This window comes from Lagopus leucura, unplaced genomic scaffold (assembly GCF_019238085.1).
Source record: "Lagopus leucura isolate 7727_CA_CO unplaced genomic scaffold, USGS_WTPT01 Super-Scaffold_100008, whole genome shotgun sequence".
In the NCBI taxonomy this organism is placed as follows: domain Eukaryota; kingdom Metazoa; phylum Chordata; class Aves; order Galliformes; family Phasianidae; genus Lagopus; species Lagopus leucura.
The window spans coordinates 1,838-11,096 of record NW_024962265.1 but is presented as its reverse complement, the minus strand read 5'-3'; the positions used below and the strand labels follow the sequence as shown (position 1 = coordinate 11,096).

At 57.3% G+C, this 9,259-nt stretch overlaps 2 protein-coding genes across 2 annotated transcripts in view; both read right to left on the bottom strand.

Annotated features, from left to right (window-relative positions):
* Positions 1-3,061, bottom strand: part of AHCYL2 (adenosylhomocysteinase like 2) — a 44,848-nt gene extending 41,787 nt beyond the window's left edge. The window contains exon 1 of the mRNA XM_042872469.1: positions 2,695-3,061. Coding sequence (XP_042728403.1) covers positions 2,695-3,042 — 348 coding nt within the window. The 5' untranslated portion in view covers positions 3,043-3,061. The remainder of the gene's footprint in view (positions 1-2,694) is intronic.
* A 1,103-nt stretch (positions 3,062-4,164) lies between these two features.
* Positions 4,165-9,259, bottom strand: part of SMO (smoothened, frizzled class receptor) — a 5,902-nt gene continuing 807 nt past the window's right edge. The window contains exons 2-11 of the mRNA XM_042872541.1: positions 9,053-9,256; positions 8,801-8,973; positions 8,199-8,418; positions 7,985-8,108; positions 7,816-7,908; positions 7,533-7,641; positions 7,216-7,401; positions 6,510-6,658; positions 6,236-6,370; positions 4,165-5,469 (exon numbers count right to left, since the gene is read on the bottom strand). Of these exons, the coding sequence (XP_042728475.1) occupies positions 4,928-5,469; positions 6,236-6,370; positions 6,510-6,658; positions 7,216-7,401; positions 7,533-7,641; positions 7,816-7,908; positions 7,985-8,108; positions 8,199-8,418; positions 8,801-8,973; positions 9,053-9,256 (1,935 nt within the window). The 3' untranslated portion in view covers positions 4,165-4,927. The remainder of the gene's footprint in view (positions 5,470-6,235; positions 6,371-6,509; positions 6,659-7,215; positions 7,402-7,532; positions 7,642-7,815; positions 7,909-7,984; positions 8,109-8,198; positions 8,419-8,800; positions 8,974-9,052; positions 9,257-9,259) is intronic.

Genomic DNA, 9,259 nt, shown 5'->3' with positions numbered 1-9,259 from the left:
ATGGAAGGGTCCTTAAAGATCACAGAGCCATGGAAGGTTGGGATGGAGGGATCATAAAGACCACAGAATGATGGAAGAGCACACGCTAACAACTGGCTGAGAGTTGGGCAGAGAGGAACCTGATGAGCTCCAACAAGGGTGAGTGCAGAGTCCTACACCTGGGGAGGAACAATTGCACACACCAGGACAGTTAGGGGCTGAGATGCTGGAAAGAAGCTCTCCAGAGAAGGACTTGGTGGCTTTGAGCCAGACGTGTGTCCTGTGGCCACAAAGACCCATGGAGTCTCCTTCTCTGCAGATACTCAAAACCCACCTGGACACATCCCTGCTACAGGGAACCTGCTCTATCAGGGGTTGGATTGGAGAATCTCCAGATCTCCCTTCCAACCACTACAGTCCCGGGATTCTGTAAGAGCACAGCCACCAGCTCCACCACTTTTGGACTCCTCGACTTGGGACGCAATAAGAGATCACACAAAACACAGTGACCGCTCACCTGGCAAACTCAGTGAGCAAGCATGCTACCACCCAACCACGGTGCAAGCACAAACCCGGGCCAGCAAGCAGCCAACGTGACTCAGGGCCCTGACTCACACCTGCAGGTGTAAGTTCAGCCATGGCTGTTACTCACCCAAAAGCTCAGCCTGCAGCATGAGCAGAGAACGACGGCCCCAAACACAGCTCTGGTCTGGACTGGTTCTGTTCTCCTTATGTGCTGCTATGAGATTTTAAGTCAGTTTGCTTAACAGCACAGAGGGAAAAACAAGTACAGGAATGAAATGAGGGAGAAAGGTTTTGGCAGCCTTGGAGAGAGTTGCTGATTGCCTCTCTAAAGCCACCAGGTCTTCTGTTCTGTGTTCATCTGTTTTTCAAAGCATTTGGGAGAACTTCTCCTGTTTCCACAAAGTAGAGCGTGTGGAACTATTTTAGCACTAATTATGAGCAAACTTCAGAAAAGGATGTGGGAAATTGAATAATTCTGGAGATGTCCATACATCAGTGAATGTCTGAAAGCAAATGCATGGAGATTTGGCAAGATTCAATGCAAGATCCCAATGTTTCTGGGTCAGCAGATGGGAAAACAGTCTAGAAAAGCCAGACTCGTGCTTTGTGTGTGAAGTAATCCGGCTGTGGAGCTCAATGCCCTGAGTGAGCACTGTTGGGAATTAACACACTAAATAGGCATCCCAGGGGACAGCAGAGCTTGAGACAAGGCAGAACCTTCCAACCCAACCATCCTACAGTCCCCAAGTGTCCTACAGACAACCCAAGTGTCCTACAGTCCTAAAGGACCCTTCCAACCCAACCGTTCTATGATCTTCAAGGACTCTTTCAACCCCAAGTGTTCTACAGTCCTAAAGGACCTTTCTGATCCAACCATTCTTTGGTTCTACCATCTTCAAGGACCCTTCCAACCCAACCAAGCCATCCTATGGTTCTGTGATCTTAAAGGATCCTTCCAATCCAACCATCCCATAGTCCTATGACCTTTTAAGTCCTTCCCAACCCAACCACTCCTATTTTTACAATGAGTGGCCTCCCCTTTGACGTGACAGCATTGAGACGCACTGAGTTGAACACAGAAGGGCAAAATTCTGCCAATCAGGACCTTCTGCAGCAATCACCGTGACACAAACTCGCTCCCAATCCCGGCACAGCTGAAGATCTAATGAGATAAAAGTTCGCCAACCCACATTCTAACGAGATAAGCCACTAATTACCCCGTCCAAAGGGTGGAAGGAGAACACAGTGAGTCTGAATGGACACACAGACAACTCACATAGGTGTGCACATACCTGTAGGTATGGAGACACACACGTGCAAACAACGTACACACCTACAGGCTGCGCACACAGCAGTACAGCCGGACACACGCCTGGCACAGCCACACACCACGTCATATCTCCCATATTACCTGCTCCTGCACTCAGGGCGTTTCCGTGTCCCCAAGATAACGGTGGAGACGGGAAGCCAACCTGATGGGCACACCTATAGGGCAGTGTTCTCATCAAGGCTCACCTCATGCCCCCAGGCACAGGTATAGATGCAGGTAGAGGGGCTGGAAGGGTCACCAAGCACTGCCAAGCTATCTGTTTGGAGGGGAGGGTCTGGGGAGAGGGGGGGAGGGGGATTAAGAACCATAACGTTGTCCACTTGGGGGAGTGATCCTGTCAGCAAGCATCACCACTGTGCCGGATTGAGGGGGGTTACCCAATGTCCCCAACACAGTCCTACTTTTGTCGGGGGCCTCCCCTGCCCCCCCAGCTTCAGTTACAGGAGATTCAACCCCAGTGCCCAATAACTATAACCATGAGGAGAGGACAAGCCCCTGCCTCCAGGTACCAGCTTGGCTTCACTTTGGAGTTTCACCCCACATCCCCAAACACAGGGACAGTCGCACCTTTGGGGGGGGGGAGGGAGGGTCACTCCCTGTTTGTGGGGATCACTGCACCTCAGTTTGTGGGGGTCACTGTGTTCCCCAAGCACAGCCACAATGCCTATCTGGGGGGAGGAGGGGGGGGGTAAGGAACCCCACATATACAAATACCACTTATTTTGGGTCGGGCGGGGGGGAGAAGAGGGGGTGATAACCACAGTCCCGAGGCACCACCACAGCTCCAGTTTGGGAGGGCACAACCCAGGTCCCCAAATACAGGGACAGTCCCACGATCCCTCCCCCCCTCCCCCCCATACCTTCTTAACGGTGCGGGGCGCTTCACTAACGGTGCCGTCGGGGCTGACGAGCGCTTCGGCCGCCGCTCCGCCGTCCGCCGCCGCCGCCGCCGCCCCCCCCACGCCGACCCCCCCATCGCGATGCCGGTGCTGTGGGTGGTGGGGATCGCTTCGCTTCATGGCCGAGGCCTGAGGCACCTTCACCGCACCCGGCGGTGGCCTCTCGGCCGCCGTGACCGCTTCCCTCTCCGTTCCGGAACACGGAACCCCAGGGGAGGGATGAGGAACGGTCGTCGCTTCGCAGCCCTTCTCCATGGGACCGCTCAGCTCCTTCAGCTCCACCGCGGGGGCCGCCACCTGCACCGACATCGCCGCCGCCGTCCGCCGCCTCCGCCTCCCTCAGAGCTTCGGGGCCCGCCCCGCCGCGGGGCACGCTGGGAGTCGTAGTCCTCCCGCCCCCCTCCCCGCCCGACCTATGGGGGCGGGGGAACTACGACTCCCAGCGGGCTCCGCGCCGCCTGGCCGCCGCGCTACTCTCGGAGAGAACTACAGCTCCCAGCAGCCCCCGCGCGGCTCCGCACCGCCCTCACGCCCACCCCCTTCGCGCGGGGGGTGCTGGGAGATGTAGTGCGGCGGTGTTGGGGCGCGGAATGGCGGCGACGATGGACGGGAGCAGAAGTGTTAGGGAGCGTCCCAAAAGCGGATGCGGAGATGGGGAACAGCACTCATACGTCGGGTCGGGGTTGTCCCAACTGGACGCGATCCGTGCGTGTCCCTTCCCTCGGGATATTCATCTCAATCTCTTCTTGCCAGCGAAGGGAAACCTCACGGATTGATCAATCCGTGCCGCGTTAATTGGGCGCTGCTCCTTCCCGTCGGGGAGTCGAGGCGCGCTCCCCTGCTGAGCAAACGGGCCGTGCCGCAGCTCTCCGGCGATACGGTGCGACGTCAGCGCCAGCGGAGCGCTGCCGGAGGTGTTATCTCGGCAAACAGCCGCTATCAGATAGGGAGGGAGCGGCTGATGAAATGCGGTGGGCATTGGGGTGGAGCAGTTCCGCCCAAATTTAAGAGAGAAGCCGGACTTTGGACAACCAAGCACGCCTTGGGCACGGCGGAACGTGGGGAGCTGAGCTCCATTCGTGAATGTGGACCTTGTGCCCCCAGGACCCCCCGACGAGCGGCTTTGGGGACGTTCAGATCCACAGTGCCATCTGCTGGCAAACGGTCCCCCCTCCTCCCGGCTCCCCACAACAGCGCCCCAAGAACTCCTCCAAGCATCCCAAAACATCCCCACTGGGTTCCAAAGCGACTCCCATCACTGCTTCTGGTTCTCCACAAAAACCTTCCCCATTCTCACCCTGATTTGCACAGGGGCAGCACTGAGGAGTTCCCATGAAAGCCAACCCCGACCCCGAGGACTTTTAGGAGCTTTGTCGGTGTTTCCCCACCCTCAACATCTTCCCACAGAACCCAGGGCAGCCGCCAGCAATGGAAATTTGACAAATTTAATACTGATACAGGAGGGTTTCTGCTTTACACAGCAAAAATCAACCCGTGGAGGTCGCCGGGGGGGGGGGGGGGTAGGGAGAAAGCCGTGAGCCTACCAGGATTTAATAAACACTCAAAAGACATTTACAGGACTAAGGGGGAGATATAAAGCACCAGCAAGGACAGGTGTCCTCCTACGTCAGGGCTCGGATACAATTTGTTCCTTTTTCTTTAAAAAAACAGTTTAAAAAAAAGGCTTTGCTCAGGGGGTTGGTGCACCCAAGACGGCAAAGGGGATCTGGAAGGAAGGCACTTTGGGATCCCTGCAGCAGAGCCCGAAAAATGGGGATGCTGCTGCACCCCGTGCAGGGCCGCCACGTCTCGGTGTATTACAAAGAATACAAAAATAATTGTTTAAAAACCCTACTGGCACCTTAAAAGTGTTGGGAAGCTCTACGTACCATCTAGCTGTGGGGCGGCAGAGCAGTCCACGTGTGGGGATTGAAATCAACACCTTAACCTGCCTACCACCACTGGGGTGTGAGGGAGCGTCCCCCTCACCCCTAAATCCTGGCAGAGCCTTCGAGGGGTTCTGCTCCAACCAGTTTCTCTTCTCCCATCCTCAAATCCCGCTGGTGGGTTGGGATGAGCATCAAATCCATCCGGACGACGCTGGGCTTGACCCCGGGTGTTGGTTGGGCTCCAGCGTTCCCTTGGGGCTACCCGGATGCCGGTGGGCTCCGCTGTCCCCAGCATCGTGCAGGGCTCAGAAATCTGAGTCGGCATCCAGCAGCTCCGCGTTCACCAGGTTGGTCCGGGAATGGATGGGAGCCAAGCCGGCGCGTCTACCCCGAGTCCTCGTCACCCCACTGCCACTAGGAAGGGGCTCAGGGGGCCATCGAGGGCCCCCATTTTGCTGCCGGTGCCCGACGCTGGGACCGGGGCTCTCCTCATCCTCTGGAGAGCCACTCTCGGGGCAGAAGGGATTGGTGATGAGGTGGGGGATGTGGGCTCGACGCCGGCCATCCCACAGCCCCCCAGCACCGTTGGGGAGGCCCGGGAGGACAGCGGGGATGAAGGTGTCCCCTCTACACCGGGGGATGGCCACCAAGCAGTGCTGCTGGGGCAGCTGGGGCAGGTGAGGCACGGAGCTGGGGAGCCGGGGGGCCACAGAGAGCCCGGCGCGGCGCTCAGGGCACACCTCCTCCTTTTTCTTCTTCCTCCGCTTCTTCTTACGGCTGCGCTTCTGCAGCTCTGGGGAGACGTCGGCCTCCACCACCCAGAGGTTGCTCCGCTCCTCCGGTGGCACTGTGGGACACAGGGATGGTAAGAGTGGCCACAGCTCAGCCCACAAAGTCCCAGAATCGTAAGGGCTGGCTGGGACATCTGGATATCATCCAGTGCAACCCATCACGTTCCCTAGAGCAGGCAGCCTTCCACTGGACTCTTTGCAGCAATTCCCTGTCTGACACACACTGGGGAGCCCAGAACTGGACCCAGTGCTCCACCTGTGGTCTTCCTAGGGCAGAGCAGCGTCCTTCTTGGACACTGCTGACTCACGGTCAACCATTGGTCAACTGCTGGTCAACCACTGGTCAACCTGTCATTAATTTAGCAGAGGGTTGTTAGGGTAGTATAGTTAGGTTGTGGTTGGACTTGATGATCTTTAAGGTCTTTTCCAGCCCGAGCAATTCTGATTCTATGATTCTAATTGCTGGTCAACCACTGGTCAACTTGTCATCACTTGCTGGTCAACCACTGGTCAACTTGTCATCAATTGCTGGTCAACCACTGGTCAACCTGTGGTCAACTGCTCGTCAACCACTGGTCAACCTGTAGTCAACTGCTCGTCAACCACCGGTCAACCTGTTCTCAACTGCTGGTTATCTACTGGTCAACCACTGGTCAACCATGACCACCAGGTCCTTCTCCTCAGAGCTCCTTTCCGGCAGCTCAGCCCCTAGTCTGTACTGATGTGTTCCTCACCAGGTGCAGGAGCTACACCTGCACTCAGTGAACCTCATCAGGTTGCTCTCCACCCAACTCTTCCCCATTCACGTTCCCAGGGACTTGCCAGGTGTTGCCACCGGTGTAACAGAGACGTCCTGGGGCAGGATGGCCCCTCTCCTGGCCACCATCTTGGTGACGTGCTGAGCCCACGCAGAGGACACATCAGCTGATGGCTCATTGATGTCAAACGCCAAACCAGCTGCCAAGACAAAGGGGAAGATCCATCAAAAAGATGGGGGAGAAATCCACCCTGAAGGCAGGGACAAAGAGGGAGATCCATCCCAAAGGTGGAGACAGCAGGGAGAAGTGGCCCCATCCCTCCCCATCACCACGCATACCCACAGGACCGTCGTGCGAGACGGTGTGCATACTGAAGGACAGCTCCCGGCCCGGGTCACGCAGCAGCTCCTTACGCTTGGAGAAGGCTTTGGCAATCATCTTGCTCTTCTTGATCCTCTTGGGCTGGTCGTCGCTCTGCCCTGTCAGCCTGGGGACAAGGTGGGGACATGGGGTGGCCCACGGCACAGGATACGCACAGCCCTGGGGACTGTCTCTGTCTGGAAGGGGTGAACCAGGGGCTGGGGACTGTGCCTGATGGGTGTCCTGTGGGGGGTGAAGGTGTCCCACAACCACAACACACCACCCCATTCCCCACCCTGCTGTGACCCCACAGTTTGTTGACTCAACGGACAAAAGTCAGGGGGGAACCTCCAGCATCTCAAGATGTTGGACGTCATCCCAATATCTGAAGATGTTGGACAGGGCATAGAGCAGCGGTGACACATAATGGGATATTGTCCTGCAACCAGTACATATACTGTAGGACATGCCACTCCATAACCTATCCTCAAAACCTACTGTGACCCCACAACTCCTTGACCCGATGGCCAAAAGACTAAAGACGACCTCCAACATCTCCAGATGTTGGATGGGGCACGTGGAGTCGTGCTGATATCCCCACGGGAAGCTGGATGGGGCACAGAGCTGGGGTGATATCCCCATGGGGCACTGGGTGGCAACTGGGGTGACATCCCAGGATCCCACCTGCACCAGGTGCGCTTCCAGATGAGCAGGGTGGCCTTGGTCCAGACCCAGGTGCTCATGGAGATGCCTGTACCAAACATGGCAAAGAGGTTGATCTTCTCCACCAGCAGGCTTGGACGGTTCTTGATCTCACACTCTGGGATGGGTTTGTTGGTCTGCGTGGCGATGGTCACGTTGGCCTCGCACCTGCGTAGACAGACATGAGTGAAGGGGACACCCAGCACCCTCAGCAGGGGACACGGTTCCCTCTTGGGGGACGCAGGGTTTAAAACAAGTCAGTTAACGCATCCCCTGCTCACTGTCCCTGTTCCACTCACAGGACATATTCCCGAAAGCTTCGCTCCCACTCTGCCTGGTTGAAGAAGTCGTAGAAGTGGCAGCCAAAAGTGATGAAGACGAAGCCAAAGGCCAAGAACCCGAAGATGCCTGAAAGAGAAGTTGGACGTTCCTGGCTGAGTCGAGCTCCAGCGATACCATCAACAATGCAGCTTTGCCTCTTGGTGCCAAGACGTGGGACAGGGATGTCTGCATCCAAGGGACAAACACCCCAAATTCCCACCCCAACTCCCACAGAAGTGGTGCTCCTGGGGCTGCCCTCACCCAGACGCAGCATGGTCTCGTTGATCTTGCTGGCAGCCTTCTCGCTCAGCAGCCCAGGGTGGTTGCTCTTGATGGAGAAGAGCGTCATAACCCCTGCGGTGTAGGGACATATTGGTCAGGGGTGAGGATACCTGCAGTGCCTCCATCCCCACAGTGCACCCACACCTACCCCGGATGAGGAAATAGCCCCCGACGATGAGGACGAGACCGATGGGTGCCAGGACGAAGCCGGCGCGGTAGCGATAGTTCTTGTAACCCACAAAGCAGATACCGCTGACAGAGTCACCATCCACCTGGTGATTGGGGATGTCACCTGGCTGCGTTCACCTGAGCAAGCAGGGATCCGGGGGGGGGGGGGGAAGGTGGGCTTGCAGCCCCATTACCTGTGCCACAGCCAGGATGGCCACGGTGAGCACAAAAGGGATGGACCAGGTGATGAGGTGGAAGTAGGAGGTCTTGCCCAGCAGCGGCTGGTAGGTGGTGCCCAGCGCCTTGAAGGACGTGTGCCAGGCGTAGGTCAGCATGACAAACCAGATGACGCCCGACATCAGCGAGTAGTAGACGATGACAAAGATGATGACGCAGGAGAGCGTCTCGTTGGAGCTATGGGGAGCAAGACAGGGGTGCCATTGGCCACTGGGAGGGGACAGGGGGGCCCTATAAGTGAAGCATCCCCATGTTCCAAGAGCCCTACCCCAGAGCATGGAGGACCTTACTTGCTTCTGGGGACACCTCTTGCTTTGAAGCCCCAAGAACTCTCCCTGTTCCTGGAAACACTTCTTGCCCTGGAGAGACTCCAAGAACCACCTTAGATCCTGAGGACAACTCTCATCCCCAAGCCCCAAAAATGTCCCTTGGTCCTGGGGACATCTCTTGCCCTGGAACCCCAAGAACCCCCCCTAAGCCCAGGGGAGACCTCTTGATCTAGAACCCTGAGAACCCTCCCAAGGACACCGCCTGGGTAGGGGATGATGGTGACACATACGTGGGCTCCCCCAGCCTCATGGTGCCGTCGGCACGGCACACGATCTCATCTCGGGCGCCGTCCATGAACTGCGCCAGCCAGCCGATGCTGCCCACAAAGAAGCAGGCGTTGACGTAGAAGAGGATGACGGCAGGGTAGCGGTTGGAGTTCCTCCAGTCGGCAACGAAGGTGGCCTAAATTGGGACAGGGACGTTGGTGACCGCTCCCTTTTGGGCCCAGCCGTGTGTGGTGTCTGCCAGCAGCACGGCTCACCAGGGTGAAGAAGGTGCAGAAGATGGTGACGGAGCTGAAGGCGGCGATGTAGACGTGCATCTCACGGTGCTCCGTCTCTGTGAACAGAGGGTTCTGGCACTGGATTCCGCAGCCCTCCACATCCTCATACCAGCTCTTGGGGTTGTCCGTGCGCACCAGCGGCGCCTCGCACTGCCCTGAGCTGTTGAACTTGATGTTCTGCACCTC